General features: G+C 40.3%; 1 protein-coding gene across 4 annotated transcripts in view; it reads right to left on the reverse strand.

Annotated features, from left to right (window-relative positions):
- Positions 1-16,952, reverse strand: part of Satb1 (SATB homeobox 1) — a 92,365-nt gene that overhangs the window by 21,306 nt on the left and 54,107 nt on the right. For all 4 annotated transcript variants that reach the window (XM_055614130.1, XM_055614123.1, XM_055614105.1 and 1 more), the window contains 2 exons: positions 14,915-15,127; positions 6,364-6,519 (listed from right to left, as the gene is read on the reverse strand). In XM_055614130.1, coding sequence (XP_055470105.1) covers positions 6,364-6,519; positions 14,915-15,127 — 369 coding nt within the window. The remainder of the gene's footprint in view (positions 1-6,363; positions 6,520-14,914; positions 15,128-16,952) is intronic.

Here is a 16,952-nt window from a genome sequence, read left to right on the forward strand (position 1 = left end):
GACACCTTATTATACGACAGCATGCTGCCTATGATCTGATTTACAGAATCAGAGGCACTGGGGCGGCCGAGGAGGCTGGCAGTTTATGAAACAGTGTGTTTAAACCCAATTCCTGAAGTAGATGGCTTGAAAAGGGAACTGCTCGAGAACGACAAAAAAGCAACTGGAATCGTTGAATCAAAAAAATCAAAAGAGAATAGATTTTTTTTTCTATTAACCTACAAGAGAAATAGATTATGACTTAGGGAGAAAAACAACTTCATCAATTCAACAATCAGAAATCAACTCGGCAAATGGGTTGGAGTTCGTATTTTACAAGTTATTTAGCAGCCAATTATAGAATGGCTCTATTCCTATAAGTCTTTAAAATACAGGCATTTACTTTTTTAGTTGGTAATTTGATTTTGTGCCATTTTACCAAGCAAAAGAATTGCATACAAAAAATACTTAGAACAGATTCTTTTTAAAAACGTTAAACCACTAAGGTTACTTTTTAAGATGCTAAAAGCAAGAGAGTCAGTGAGATCCTCTCTACCCTGGTCCTCTGTCCTTCCGCACCATCTTTGCTTGATGTGAAAATCTGAAGTAGTTTATTTTGAAGTTATTTCTCTATTGTCATTCTGCACAAACTTACTTTCATTGCTCATTCATTTTATAGGGTCTTTATTTTCCGTTCTCATGTGACAAAAGAAAGGAGCTAAAGTTAAAATAAAACCTACCTTCATTATCCAAAACATAAAAGATGATGACTGAGACTCCCAAGAAAAAGCTCACCTTTCAATCAGGTCATTTGCTGAAAGATTACACCTGTATTACATTCTGTGCAGAAATTATCAGGTCTTCAGATGAACTCCGGTTATGAGCTAAGCCCCCACAGTTTGCTCATTTCCCCCCATCTTTGTTGATGTTGTCTTTGAAGAGCTGACCTAACTGAAGCCTCCGAATACCCAAGAGCTTCTCAATCAGGAGCCTCCCAGAGGCTCAGTCCACACTTTGTGGCTTATGCTGCCATTTTAGGACAAAAGAGGCCTGCGGTTAAAGGAGATGCTAACAAATACTCATTCTTTGTAATGGGCTGAACTTCTGTTGCATGGCCACACACACAGTGGCCTTCCCCATTGCCTCTCTTGAAGACTTTCTTTACAGAGCTGGGCCAACATTCATAAAATTCCTTTCTCTAAATGTTATCTAAAGTTCCTAAAAATGAAAAACAAAAACAAAAACAAAACACAAAAACTGAGTTCAATAAATTGTGACTGTACTTGTAATAGTTAAACTGATTAAGCTGGTTGCAAAAAGTATTTATGGCAGCTGGGCATAGTGGTGCAGGCCTGTAATCCCAGTACTCTGGGAGGCAGGCAGGAGAATCAATTTTGAGTTCAAGGCCAGCCTGGTCTACAAAGTCAGTCCAGGACAGCTAAGGCTATACAGATAAACCCTGTTTTGAAAACAAATAAACAAAACAAACAGAAAAAAAAAAAAAAGGAAAAGGAAAAAATATTTATGGCTTTCAGTTAACTTTAAAGGGTAAAAAGTAAGATTTTAAATCATTTGAAAATAGTGACAAGAGAGCCAAAGGTCTCTGTTTAAGCAGGAACAGTATTTAAGGAGTAAAATATTCCTTTATAAAAATTTTTAGCCAAAAGATGGGCAAGTACATACTTTACTTAACAATGCTAGACCTGAGGGATAAAACCTTAGACTTAACAAAACATGTATTTGTTTCAGAACACATAAGTCTAATCCTACTTAGATCTACAAATTTAACTGACTAGTCCTGAAAACAAAAACAAAAACAAAAACAAAAAACAAAAATGTCACCTAGCACGTGATGATGAACTGCCATGCTGTCAAGAGTGGCTGGTTCTTAAAGCCATCAACTCCAGTAGGCTGGTTTAGTATTCAACTGGAAATAGACAGATCAATGTTCCGGAAAACAGGAGCAATATGGATTCCCAGCAAATGGTTACCAACACCCTAAAGAGGAGACCAATGAACCCCTCCTTCTCACTCAAGAATCTAGTGGATGGGCTCTGTCAAGCATGTGCTAAACTTGACCTAGCAGAAGTGTCATGGGAGCTGCAGGGGTTATGTACGCTCTGAGCTTCTCTTTGTTCTCATCAGTGCTCCTCTTGCCCTTCCTCCTTCAGGCAAGTAGACACAGAGAAAGCTGAGCTGCCAGTTACCAAGGTCTGGCTCTACCCATCTGGAAAGCAGGACCAGGTACAGCTTGTAAAGGAACAGCTCTCACCAAGGACCCTCCACACATCTAGGAGATGGGCTCTGAGGACACAGCACAGGGATCTTCTCACAGACTGCTGCTGAATGATGTTGCACCAGAAATAAGAAGAAACTGTGATTCACATGTCTGCAGGGCCTCCTGGGTGCCTTAAATAAAAGTCTGCACAGGTGAAATCGTGCCACAGCAGCGTCTGTGACGTGAACACTCTAGGAGAATGAATTAGCACCCAGCTTCTACCGAGCGCAAGTCTGCTTTAACAAAACCAATGATGCCTTCCCTGACATGCTGGGATACAGTGTCAAAGGCTCCCTGGTTTATTTCTAGGTGTTGTCACTATAAATTCTTTTACATGCTACATTTTTAGCCCGATTTCTAGGCCCCCTGGTTTGTGACAGTCTGACTGTATTCAAGACATCTCAACTAACCAAACCTACAAGTCAGAGTGATGCTATAAATCTTTTAAACCTACAACCCAAGGAACGCTGAAGATCTGTTCCTCATCGACCTGACTCCTTCTCCCATTCACACTACAGCCTGCACCTCACAGAGAGAAGTATCTAAAACAGGCAGGAGAAACAAAAATGGCCTTAAATTATCTGGGCTGTTCTACAAGATACTCTATTTTAAAGTAAAAATCCTCTTTTTTTAAATGTGTTTAAAAACAAACAAACAAACAAAAACCCACTACTTATTAAACCAGCCCAAGCCAAGGTAGCCAGAGCCCTCTCCCTTGCAAAGATTGAAAAGAACTATTCAGTCAGATACCACCACAGCAGCTCCCCACTGCACCCGGAAGAAGCACGCGGATCTGTGAAGCAAGTGAGAGGCATCATCTCCTAACGTGAGTGGAGATGCGATAAAAGCCCTTGATCTGCCTGTGCCACTGGGTCTGCAGATGCCACTCTACAAACACAAAAATCAGTGTAAAAACTGCAAGTACAAGGCCAGGCCTACGGTGCTGTTAATGTCCCCTTGCTGGACACACACCTGAAGTCTCAGAGCTCTCGGGGGGTTTGCTGTGGAATAAAATTAGATTCTAACATCTGCCACTATTAAGGAAGAAAACTCCACTCCCATTTCCCACATGAAAACACTGAAGCCAATGAACAGTAACCGAGCCTTGACACAGTAATGGTTATTACCCAAATCAACTATTTTTTTTTTAAACAGTAAAATTAGCAAATCCTGCTCCCATAATAATTTGAATGTTATCAGACTAAATGTTTGATAAAATTCCAATCTGACTCACCTGAAAAAAACGGCAGCTGATTTGAATGTCCCAAATAGAAAGTGTATTCACTGGTGGTTATTCACATTATGTTCGAAGCTCATCATCTTTTTCAGGTTTGCGTTAGCCTGCTTTTCTAACCAAGCGCAAAAGTATCCTACCTTTGGTTTGCACTTGCATATTTCATTTAGACATTTCTTTTAGAGTTAAAACAATCTCGTTTCTATTATTCATCAAAGAGATGAGATGATGTAGTACAGGCTAAAAGGACGGTATTCTGATACATGAGTACATGATAAATAAATCACTTTCCCGCATGGAGAGGGCTGGGTCTCTTACTGAGCAGGTTATAAAATGCTGTCATTTGTGTATAGTGCTCTGTAACTTAAGGCTCATATGCAGATATCGTATTTTATATACACCCCACCTGGAGGAATGCTATTCTCTTCTGATGAGCCCGGACTCACTTGTCTGAGGTGTAAACAATTATCTTAGAAGTTAGAAATGTTTACCATGTAAAGGTCAGTCTGAAGACTTTCATTAGCTTTTCTGTTTCCTTTAGGAGGCATGAGGACAGAAGAGCAAAACTTAAATTCAGCTTTCCTGGTCAGATTTCCTATTAGGATACAGTTGCTGGACTCTGGCTCCCAGGCAATCCCTGGCTTTGCACGTGTTTTCACAAAGAGGGAAGTGTTAACATCTAAACTGCATAAGCAAGAAAAAAAAATACAAAATGCTATAGGAAGTAAAATACATTAGCAACTGGGAATAACTATTCAAGGGGATAAGAGTCACGTGTCCACTTGGCCCGCACCCTCTAACCAGCTCCTTGGAAGCTTCTTCAAGCACTAATAGGAAGAGTAGCTGTTTGGGGTGCTCTTGGGATACAGAGATGGGAGATACTTAAAGCTGCCCATCAACACTCCAGAAGTGTAGACCTAAAGGACAGGGTGAAACCGACAATGTTTAAGAACTCTCCGGAACACCAAACAGACCTGCATTAGCAAACTGCTGTTTCCCACAAGACTCCTGAGTCAGTAACTCAATCCAAAGGTGGAGAACCTCCTCTGTCATGTGAGGAAGAGGCAAGCCACAGGTGGCTAGGCACTTACCAGAAAGGAAATAGCAAGGGGAGGGAGGAGTAGATGGAATTAAATGACAGATGACAGGCAACTAAATGATACATGTTAAAAAGCCTTAATATTAATTTTTGTTTGTTTTCTTCCATGGCCGACCTAATTATAATGTCTAACTCCTCCATTTTGAAGATGTGGAGAAAGTGCCCGGCCTTTGTAGGAAGGCAGTCTATTATGTAATTGGACAGGCTGGGGTGAGACAGGGAGTGTAGGATCAGAAAGAAAGGCAAAATAATATATATTTAAATAAGAGATCCTCATCATAATTAGACTAAGTAGTCAAAACAAGAATGTGCCGGGTGGGTGGGTAGAGTGAGAACAGGACATTTCTCCTTAACTCGTAGTCTTGGCATGTAAATGAAGACATCTGAAGAAGCACACAGGTTTGAAGCGGTTCTCACATTCTATCATAATTAGAAACATTTCAAGAGCCCTGTAATTTCCAATCAAAATTACAGTAATTTCCGATATGCAAGCCATGATTCATGACAGAATTTTACATTCCATGAGAGATTACGGTGGCCTGATGTATGACACGCTGAGTGCAGCACTAACATAAACAATTCGGTTTAATGTTTAAACAGTACTTGATGTTTAGAATCTCACAATAAAAGAAACATATTATTGTAGAAATTATCACTTTGACAGTGATTGAAGGGTAGGCAGGCATGCGGCCTATAAAGCTATAATTTTTTACAGTCCACAGCTTGAGTTCAATCATTTTTATATAACATTTCCAAGATATCCCTTAAGTATTCATCCGGCCTACAACTTAAACAGGAGGAACACGCTACTAAAGTAAAGCCCCCATTAAGCACCATTATTAATGCAGACAGAGCAAAACTTTAGGAAAAGCCAAGGAAGTATTGTGCTATAAATTTGTCATGCTGTAAGTACTCCCAGAATTGTTTATCACAAATTGACAACAGTTAGGATATTAGATAAAAGAGCATGTAGCGATTATGAAAATAGCATTGTGTAACATTTCAAGTTATCCAAATCTCACCCAAGCCCTTGGGTGCTTCTAAGTCCCACCTCAGTGTTACCAAGTCCTTTTGTGAAAGGGAAGGAAATTCCGTACTCTAAACCTTTAAAAAGTATTCGTGGTTCTGGTGAAGGGCTGACAGACAATTGTGAGCTTGTTCTACCAGATGATTCTAATGAACAATCATCAACATAAGAGAATCACACAGGTAATGAGCTGTGAGATCAGGCCGTTATTTTTACCCTACTTTGAAGAGGTCTCTGACTGCGAGTTTAACTCCACGTAAGGCATCAGAGTTGGCCACGTTTTCTGAGTGTAGCTCAGTTTGTCTTGTGCACAACTACAGAAGAACTAAACTTACTACTATGCAATGGTGCCTGTGGTTTGTTTCTGTAGAATAGCTGTAGGTAGACTAGCTACAAAAAGCGAGGATCTTAGAATAAGACTGAAGGTCCTCTCAAGAATGATGAAGCAACAGTACTTTACACGCTCTACCATGACACAGCAGCCTACCGTGTACACACGGCAGTCCACTTCTGAGCGCAACAACGAACTGACTCACGGCTGCCCGAGAAATCCTTCTTTTTGGAGCTGGGGGTCCAGGAAACCCAGTGGCTACAACCTACCTCTCAACCCTACAGAGTTCTCTCTGCAGTCCTGGAGGCTGCAACCTTTCAGTGATGCCAACTCACACTGAACACAGACATGCCTTTCACTGACCATGCCACAGGCGTCACGGATAAACATTCTCATGCCAGATAGAGGCACTTACCTGGCTCTTTGTGGCAGCAACCTTTGCAAACAGTGCCTGGGACACTTTAGCACGCTTCATTTCCTGCTGAATCTCGTCATAAATGGAGGCATTAATGTTCATAGTATTGTTCTCTGGTTTCCCATTCCTCTCAGTGGCAAGGGTAGCTGTTTTCACCTACAAAACATTTTGAGCATGGCTGTCATTTTTCATTAGCCAAATTGATTCAGAACTTCTCAGGCTCGGCATCAGGCTGGGCATCGTTACTCCTTTTACGATCAAGGTGATCACCAGTGCGGTCATTCAGCATTAGTTATTGCCCTGAGATCAGATAGCTTAAGTTAAGGAAGTCACACTGTCACAGGTGATTGCAACTGTAATGTGACAGCAACTGCCAGATGACAACCAGGAAAAATAATGCCATAAAGTAAGTTTTCTGGAAAAGAGAGGAGCTTCAAGGACTTGAAAACACTGAACTAATTGTCTCCCAATTACCTCCCATTTCAGCCCTAACAAAGGAAATTCACAATTAAAATCATACTGCACAGTGCTGAGTCTTTGCTGGGTGGTCAGTGCCTAATAGACAGTTACCTCACTGATAGCTGTTCTATACTATGGCCTTTTTAATTTCAGACTTTTTTTTAATGCCTTTCCCTCTTATGTTTCATTTTAAAATCTTCCATAATAAAGCCATTTACAGAACTGCATATTTAAATCTTCTATCCATCCATGAAACAGGTAGAAAGCCTTGCTCAATTATCATAAAGGCTGGTTGCATTTCACACATGATGTCCAAGCTGTTCCGTCTGATTATTTCATCTTTTCCTGGCACTCTTGTATGTAATGACTTTCTTTGACTTATAGAACTAGATGATAATAAAATGTTTCTTGAAATGTAATTGAACATTTCTGTAATTTACACAAAATATAACATCAGTGAACTCTACATATATACTCAAAATGTACAATCACACAAAAATTTGTACCAGGCCTTTGACAATAGAGATAAGAAGGATGGCTAAAGAAAAATGCCCCCCATTAATAAAAATTGGGAGTTTGAAAACCAAATCACAACCTTAAAATTTTATACCATTATAATTTTTAATTCTAATTTTAATTTTTATCATGCAAGTATATGAAGCAGTTTTGGAGCTCTTCATATGAACAATAAGCTGATTTTTTTTTCTTGGGAAGCTGATGAAAAAATGCAATTGAAATCTTAGTACAGAGGCAGGGTCATGCCTCTCCTAGCAAAATGAAGCAATAAGGAGCTCACTTCTTGGGGTCCTTCATAGACACCAAGGTTTCTCTAGGGACTTACTATCTTGCAAATAAACTTGGAACAACAACAAAAAATAAAGCACACGTTAGGGTAAATGCACACATAAAAAATGTCAAACTGTAGTGTTTCATGTTAATTTCACTCTGTTCCCAAAAGGCTTTGCATGGAAGTGAGTAGAGGTTGCCTCAGAAGGGGATTAAGTTCTTGAAAGTGAACAGAAGACCTTCTGAATCCTAACTTCTAGCCTGGAAGCAAAGTCTTTTTGCCCTGACTTATCTCCAGGAGACAGGGACCCAGCAAGACACCCGCCACCCCATCTCCAGCCTCAGAAGGAAAGCACTGGCCTGCGTGATGGATGCTGCACCACACAAGTGCCAAGTACAGCAGGGTAGGTGAAACTGTCAACCCGTCTCAGTGGGAGTGCCAAGAGATCTCCAGGGCTCCTTTTCCAGCTCTGGGTCTATACCAGCAAGGGGTCCATTAAGACTTGAGGCCACTAGGAACCCACAGGGCTTTGAAGCCATAATCTCCTAAACAGCATGTTAGGAGCCAGAAGAGTTAACACATTACCATAAATTGCCTACAAAGTTGCTTTGGTGAGATTTGAAACTTTGCTCTGGGGTGGTCTTGCTCTGAGGCAGAGGGATAGATCTGATCACCCCACGGGGTCCCTTCTAATACCTATTTTTCTTACCGCTTTAATGAAAGAGAAAAACCATTTTAGTTGCTTTGAAAATTGAATGTTATGGAAACGAGGGCCTCAAAGTCCAGCACACTGGAAGAAACAGTTCTCTGGCAGCCATCCGTGTAGCAGCGGGAACAGCTCTGGTTTTAGACAACTTAGAATTTTACCTGGTGTAACAATTCTCAGTCTTTTGTAAAAATTCAATCCGAGCTTTTAAGTTTCTGGGATTCTGTTTATAAAAATTTCTTTAAATTTTCTTTAAGTTTTCTATAAAGCAATTACAACTTGAACCAAAAAGCCAGAATCCTAAATCACAAAAATACAAAACAAATAAACAAACAAACAAAAATAACTGAATACTCGCTTCCTGGTGTGTGTGGTGGGGAATAAAAGGAGAAAAGCAGCATTAAAGGAAAAGAATGTGGGGAAAAAAAAAACTTTTAAAATACAGAGTTAGTAGCTGGCTGCATTACTCAGTTAAAAAGTATTTAGCAAAGCTCCTCTTGCCGGCCCTGATACACATCTTATCACAGATAAGCCATTAGAATTCTAGAGCCACATTTTTTCCTAAACACCAAGGATTGCTTAAGGGGAACTGACTTGGGCAGCTTTTCAAAAAAATATGAAAGCTGAAATTTTCCCCAGGTTAAAAAAAAAAAAAAAAAAGAAAATGGAAACAAAAATCTTTTCTATTTTACTCTACTAAGTACTGTTTTTGCTTAGTTTAAAAAAAAAAAAAACAAAAAAACAAAAAGCCACACACTTCTTTAATCCTGGTTTAGCTTTTAATATTACATCAACCATTAAAATTCATAAAGTAGTTCATCCCAGGCAAAACAAGCTACTCTACACTCCTCTCCACAAATAGCACAGGTAGAGCAAATGCAGTTGCAATTGGAATAGCTTTTATCAAGGTAGCGCGCACTGCCGCGGTATTACAGTGGCGCCAGGGAAGTAAAGAATGGGAGCTGCTACTTACCCTCCCCTGTAGGGGACAGGCTCGGCACGGGGGGGGGGGGTACTTTTCATTTCACGAAAATCGTGCAGCGAAGCACGCATTTTACATGAGAAGTCTGCTTTGCTTCTTCACTGACTGATAAATGCATCCGATCACACCGTCAGGCTTCTGTTACAGGAGGGCAAATGTGCTCTACCTCACGCAGGAGAAGCTGCCTGTCCGCACACGGCTCTTACACACACAGAATCACAGTCTTGTGCTCCTCAATTAATCTGGAGAACGGAGGCTGATATTCATTGGCTGGTTTGTGCGAGTGTACGTTAACTTCCTGAACTACCTAACAGGCCACAGTAGGTGCTTCGAGGGCTCTGCTTTAAACCTGGAAAAGCTGCGACAGCACAGGAAGCAACTGGCCACTTGCTTCAGGCTGAGCTCTGAACTTCAGCTTGCTGACCTCCGTGCTTCTCTCACAGACCAGGGCGTTGGTTATGTGGTGTACCTTCTTCTGTGGGTTCTTGTTACAAGGAAAAATCTTAAGTGATCAAGGCACACTGGGCCTGCTTAAATCTAGCTCATTACGTTCTCAGTTTTAGAAGCTAATGGTTTTATAATTAACATAAAAAACCTAATCTAAATTTATTTTCCAAAGTATGCCAATTATCTCTTCTTAATAATTTTGTGGGCCTATTTACGGGTGATGGAAAATAGTCCTATGTAACACTGCCTTTAGTGTCATGGTTTGAACTGTTTGGACCTGACTTTCTTTCACAGGAACAGTACTATTACTTTACAAACCCAGACCTGAGGTAACCATACCCTGTAAAAGACAACTGCTAATGAGAAACATTCCACAAGTACATAAAAGTTAACGCTTTTCAAGGAATCCACAACAAATAATGTTCTTCTCAAGTGGTGAGTTCACGCCTGGAACTGAACCTGGAGTCAAGGGGAACCTGTGCTTCATTATATCATGAAGGAATTTGATGTGAAAAGATAGAACCATACAGGGCCAGATTAATTATATATTCCTTATATGGACTTGCTACATTTTCTAATTCGTTTCTATGTAACATCACAGCTTACTTAGAAAGAAGCTAAGGAATCCCAGGAAGAGATGCAAAAGACATAAAGTTTAAACAAACTATATAATTCATTTAAAAATTACAACTTGTCAAACAGTTTTTATAGAAGTTAAAATTGGGAAATGAACTCTGGAAGTCAACATGTATAAAAACAAACAAATAACACCACAAAAAAAACACCTGAAGTAGAAGGCATTAGCATAAGCCCATCTGTTCTGCAGGACAAATCATTCCCAGGAAATAATAATTGGGTTTTACTTATTAAAAAAAAAATCCCTCTATTAAAATCATTAGGCAACTTTGCACAGCATAGTCAGAAAACAAATTTACAAGACAGACAAAAGTATTTGCTTATGATGAAGGTTTTGAAAGTGAATTTTTTTTACAATGCCAGAAATATCATTGTGCAAAGTCATTCCAAATGGATCATTTGTCAAACATTTAATTTATTGCATCCAGGAAATATTCCCATGCATTCCCATTTTCTTTGACTTTCACCCTTTTCCTAAAAAGATATTTTGAGATGTCTTAGGTAAAGGAAAATGCAACAAATTTAATAAGGATTTGAAAACTTTAATTAAAACATTTAGCTCGGATTTTTCTTTTTTCTCCTGGCAAAGGGTTGGTATTAGGATTCAATGACTTAATGCACGTGAAGGGTGCTTAGAAAACTGTGAAGCATTATCAACTACAAGGTAGTTTTTCTTTCAAAATTATAGCATGGGGTTTTTGAAAATATGCTTTTGACAATGGGTTTAGCACAGTTTTCCGCCATAAATGGTGGCCTCTACTGGCTTACTCAAGACAGAACTGCGTCAGGGGCGTAAGCGCAGCCATGAGCTTTGTTGCTTCCTATAAGCTGGGCTGTCTCCCAGGAAGGTATACCTAGGGCACCTTTCCGAAGACTCAGTCTATCCAAGGAAGTCCCGTGCTCAAGATGATTTAAAATCCTTAGTCTAGGGCTTGCTGCGACAGTTCCCACCCAAACTCAGTGGGTTTGGCAGTTGTGTTGGCACCAAAGGCTCAGAGCCGTGGGGTTCCTTCCCCAAATACCTCCACACACCACTCATCTGCACAGGACACAAAGGAAGGAAGCCCGGGCTTCCTTACAGCGGGGCTGGGTGTAGGTGGTGAGCAAGCGGTCCCTTTGGTTACAGTGAGTGCTTTACCAGAGTGTCAGAAAAAGAGATTTGGAAGCTTTGTGATCTAAACCACGTACCTGCCCCTGCCATCCTGGATGGTATGGGCACGGTGTGGCGACTGCAGCAGGTTCCCGTGGCCTGATCCTTCGTGGGGGCCTGGCAGGGACAGGCCCGCTACTGGTTATGCTTTCTCAGGATTTGTTCGGCTGGGGCCTGCCAGGGGAGCAGATGTGGCTGCCCTGCCACTGCGCCCTGCTGATGTTTCTGGAGGCACTAAGCCAAAGAGCCTGCTGGCTGGAATGGGATGAGGAGAGTCCCATATCGACCAGGCTGGCGCGGGTGCGCCCGGTACCCTGCCTGACATTTGCTCCTGAACAGGACCAATCCGCTGGGAGAGGTAGCTGCGGCGGGGGACCCAAAGCCCTCAGGAAGCATGGGTCCCCCTGTTTACACTTAACTTGATAGAGAGACACGCACTGCGTGCCTCTGCCCAGCCCACCTGATGTTTACGTGTGCGTGTGTGCGCACACACGCGTTGTAAAGCCTGCTGTTTGGTGGCTGCTCCCCCTGAATGTCCCATACATTGCCCACAGTCTGCTCCCCAAAAGTAAATGGCTGTCCTGCAGAGTCCATGCCTCCCACCCCTGGTCATCACTCTATTTTTTTTTTTAATGCACAAATTGGTGTTCCTCCCGCATTCAGTTCCTTTACCACTCTAGCCTTCGGCCTGGCATTGGTGTTGCACCTGCCTGGCTTCTTAAAGGTATCTCTGTACAATGTTCTCAGGTGGTCTTGTGGCTGTCTTTCTGAAAATGGCTATGTTATATGATTTGTCATGGAATTTGTTCTAATAAATCATTCTTCCACATGGCAAAAAAAAAAAAAAAAATATATATATATATATATATATATCCTTGATCTAAGATGCCCCAGGTACACTGCAAAATCTCTCAAGGTGTGAGCTATGCCTGTAAAAGCTGAAGAGATTCCCATCTCCCAGCTTGCAAGTGTCTTGGGTGTCTGTGAGTCACTAAGGGCCTCTGCCTTGCACCTCTGATGCTTTGTTTTTTGTTTTTTGTTTTTATTTTTGTTTTTTCATCAGAAAGAATCAGAGTGCAAGCCCAAACTCAAAATCTGTCTCAAAATAGGTTTCAGTTTTCTTTGCTTTATAGGAAATGAAATGCAGTGATTTCACAGAGACTCCTCTCTGGTGATGTACAAAACTGAAGACAACTTTGTAGGCTGTTTCTATGTTGTTTCCCACCTTTTCTTTCCAGTTTAGCTACCTGTAATAAGCATGTGAAAACCGCTCCTGAGAGTTCTATTTTAACTTGAACTGCTGGTTCAAAATAGTTGTAACTTACCAAGCTTGAGAGCTGCTTTCCCCAGCTCCAGTGAGATAACAGATCAAGAGTTTCTTACAATCTAATGTGCTGCTTTAAAGGGTAGAATGTAACCAATTGGCAATGAGCACTGTTACAGCAATGAATAACGCGAATGAGTTCACTGCGGAGCAAATCTACATGTATCAGACAGTCATCTCCGGGTGTGGTTAGACAACAAACAAAGCTACGCTACAAGAATCTGGAAGCAGCTCACAAAGGGGCTGCACTGTCTGCCCAGGTCCTACGTTCACTGTTGGCTGAACACCCCACGACAGGCCTGGTTGGTCTTAACGCCATTCAAGGGGGGAAAATGCAGCAAAAGCTGTCTCAACCAAGAAGCCTATAACTTAGGGAAAAGTAAATTACATGTTTTCTAGCTTACATACAATAAGATATAGTATCTTTATAAACACACACGCAGGAAAGCTATTGAATAGTATCTTAAGAGTATATGAAAATTATTACTTAAGAACTAATATAACTTTAGCTAAGAAAACTCTCCATGAGTAAGGACTACCATGATCATCAGGATCATACTTAGAAAACAAAATCTCCCAAATCCTAGAAAATGAAAGTTGTATGAGCACTAAATTAAATAATTGGGCAGATTAAAAAAAAAAGATTCTTGGTAGTAAAATTCATATTGTTATTAAAGAAGTATTTTAAACACCTCAGGACAAGAAAGAGTAAGGCCAGGCTGGCAGCCCCAGATGTAAAACTACCTTCTGAGTGGCTACTGTAAAAAGTAAGGGTGTGGTAAACACTGACAGTCTCTTATTTCTTTCTGTAATCACCTGGACAAGTCATACACACATAGAGAGAGTTCCTAATTCTGTATTTTAAGGAATCTTTTATAGTTGAGTTACTAATCCAACTGAGTAGCTATGTGTAGGCAAGCTATGTATAACAAAGTGACCATTTTCTCTCACAGAACAGCGCTACCTCATCACATCCTGCTCCTGTAGACATTAAGACAGATTGATTTTCACTAAAAATGGATTTTAGAAATAATTACTATAGAACATTATACCCAAAGCTCAAGACCTTCAACAAATAGCCAATGAGTGTACCTGGTCCTCATTTCCAAAGTTTCTGTAACAGTTTCATTTCTTACTGTTGAACGGGCTTTCCCTATACTTCTGTACTCAGAAATATATGGACTTCTTGTTTATTATTGAGGAAACAAAATTATCAACATATGATTATATTATGACATTATATTACATGAATACTCTGAAGTTGTGTTTTGTATTCAACCTTTTAAAGAACTTTAAAAGTTATTCTAGTTTTACAGGTTGTACCTGTTAGAAACTAAATATAGAATACATTTGCTTGTGGATTTTAAGCTTAATCTATCAAACTTTCATCTAACAGTTTGTACTGAAGGATCATTTCTTGACTTCTCAGAGTAGTTATAAGGACATTTTCAAAACTCAATTTAAAACAATAATGCACAACAAAGTTACCTAGAAGGTAGATTCTTTTTTCCTTCCTAAACAGTGGAAAATTCTGAAGGATGAGAAAATGTGCCCATTTCTGGGAATACGGATAGAATTCTTTATCAGTCCCATTTAAAGCTGCCTTCAAGGATTGTATTAAACTTAATTATGAAAGATTACAAACGAGATGATATGTAATTGGTACCAGCTGCAGTCCGTATTGGAAAGCATAAATATAAATGGAATTACTTATTTATTTTTTAGTTACTATTGAAATGGAAGTCTTTAAACTAGTGACATTAACCAGGCCTTATATATAATTTCTGTTCTGAGGTGTCTAGGCACCTCTGTAATAATGATAATAGAGGCAGATATGTCACTTCTTTAACCCTCAAGAACCTAAACACTTGGAGCAACACAAGGCAGTTTTCTTTCCTCTAATTAGGAGTGGATTGTTTTCCATCAGAATTAGTGATTTGGGATGCAAGTCTATGGAACTTTCAAAAATCTGTAGCTATTTATCCAATTTCTTGCTGAGAGTCATCATTAAAAAATTTTTAAGGTGGGAGAAAAAAACTGTAAGGAAAAGATGGCTGCACCTGGGGAGGGCGGCTGGGTGGTGTGCTGAGCAGAGGGGCAGGACCCATGGCCGATGCTGCGTTCAAACTCCTTTCCCTCTCATCCTGGTATATCCGGTCTCTTTCGGCTTCTGGCAACTGTAAGAAATTCTGCATAGCCCGAAGGTTTACCAGCAGAGACTGGGATGCAGTCTTGGGGTCCTCTTCCTTTCGGAGGATTTCAGAAAGCAATCCCTACAAGGGAAGAAAGACACAGGGTGAGCTTGCTCCTTGCTCCAGCCAGGGTTTGGGGAGTGTCCTACCCCTGGCTTCTCCATGCCCTTCAGAAAGCAGCAGTCAGAAGCTTCGAGCCTATGTAGGAATATATTAGCCACAACTGAAGTGGTACAGAAGAGAGCCTCAATTGTGTTCTTGATTTTATAAGCATCTGCTTTACATATAGCAGAAACTCAAATGGCCTAATTGAACTCCTTCCTTTGAGTAGCTTAACTTGCCGTGAAATCTTTCACAGAGACATGGTGGAGGGAAGTTAAGAATAAGTGAAATCCTCATAGCTCCACAGCATTGAATGGCACAGTTCTCAAGCCTCCAGACAAAGGCCCAGGACGACCAACAGCTCAACAAGTTAACACACAAGGCCATTTCATTTGGGATGAGCCGAGTATTTGAGGAAAATGGCAGGAAACGAGCTGCAACGCAGCACTGAGGACCATTAAGACTTTTGTTTGTGCAGACAATATTTCGTTATTCCTTAATCTTCAAATTACAAAGTGTCACAGATAGCAAATTTGTGCTTGAAGGCAAACAGACTACCACAAGTTGTAAAACTTTCTATACCACACCCACAGGTAACAGGTTAAAAACTTTGTACTTCAGAAACCACAGATCAAACCTGAAACACATTGTAAAAATCTCTTGAAAACTAGAAATCACTGTTAGCAACAGCACAAAGTTACAAACTACTAGAAATCTCTCTTGGGTGTTTTCCTTCCCTTAACAACTCAGTATTAAAATAGTTTTTCTTTTTCCTTTGGAAAAATCTGTTTTTAAGTGGTGATATCCTTGTAATGTATTTGGAAGATAGTATGAAGTGAACGTATACAAAGACTGCTCTGACTAAATGATAAGGCTAATCAGCTATGTCTTCAACCTCAAGCCTGCTTCCTTGACTCAGACATATTAGCAACTCACAGTACAGCTGCATCGAGATTTTTGCCTAAGTAAAAAATCCACCCCTACCCATACCCTGCAAAAATGGTCAAAAGCATACATTTGAGTGAAAGAAGACAAAACGGACTCCCCAAAGTTTTAACATCTGGGGATTTTTGTGGTTTCTCAGATGTATAAACCTGGTTTTCTTCCTAATTCCTCATGTCAGTGCATCTAGTTGCCTGATACAGTACTTGGGTACTGACAAGATAAAAACACTGTCCCTTTAAAATAAATCATTTGAGCTGGGCTCTGTGGTGCATGACTGACTAATTCCAACACTCAGGGAAGCAGAGGCAGGTGGATATCTGTGAGTCTGAGGCCAGCCTGGTCTACAAAGTGAGCCCAGGACTGCCAAGGCTACTATATAGGAAACCAGTCTCAAATAAATAGATAGATAGATAGATAGATAGATAGATAGATAGATAGATAGATAGATAGATAGATAGTAAAAAAAAAAAACCCATTTGATTTCTAAGCTGATGTTTAAGGGGGAAAGAAGCCTCCAACAAGCTCTGAGTATTTGAGCCAATCATAAATAAATGTCTCATTTAGTCTACTGCAACCAAAGCTTGGATGTTACGCCTGAACTTTCATAAGTTTCACCCAGCTATTTAACTTGTACTAGGCTAACTAACTGGACAATTTCTGATGTGTCTTGTGGAAGTAAATACACACCTCACAAATTTTGTGCCATTGCTCCTGAAAAGCGTTATACACTTAAAAAACAAACAAGCAAACAAACAAACAAAAACTGCTTGGAAACAAGGCATGGTGTCATGCCTATAATCCCAGCACCAGGAAGGCTGAGATAGCAAGATCATGCTTTCGAGGCCAGCTAGACTATACA

This window comes from Psammomys obesus, unplaced genomic scaffold, assembly GCF_907164565.1.
Source record: "Psammomys obesus unplaced genomic scaffold, mPsaObe1.curated_primary_1811, whole genome shotgun sequence".
Taxonomy (NCBI): Eukaryota; Metazoa; Chordata; class Mammalia; order Rodentia; family Muridae; genus Psammomys; species Psammomys obesus.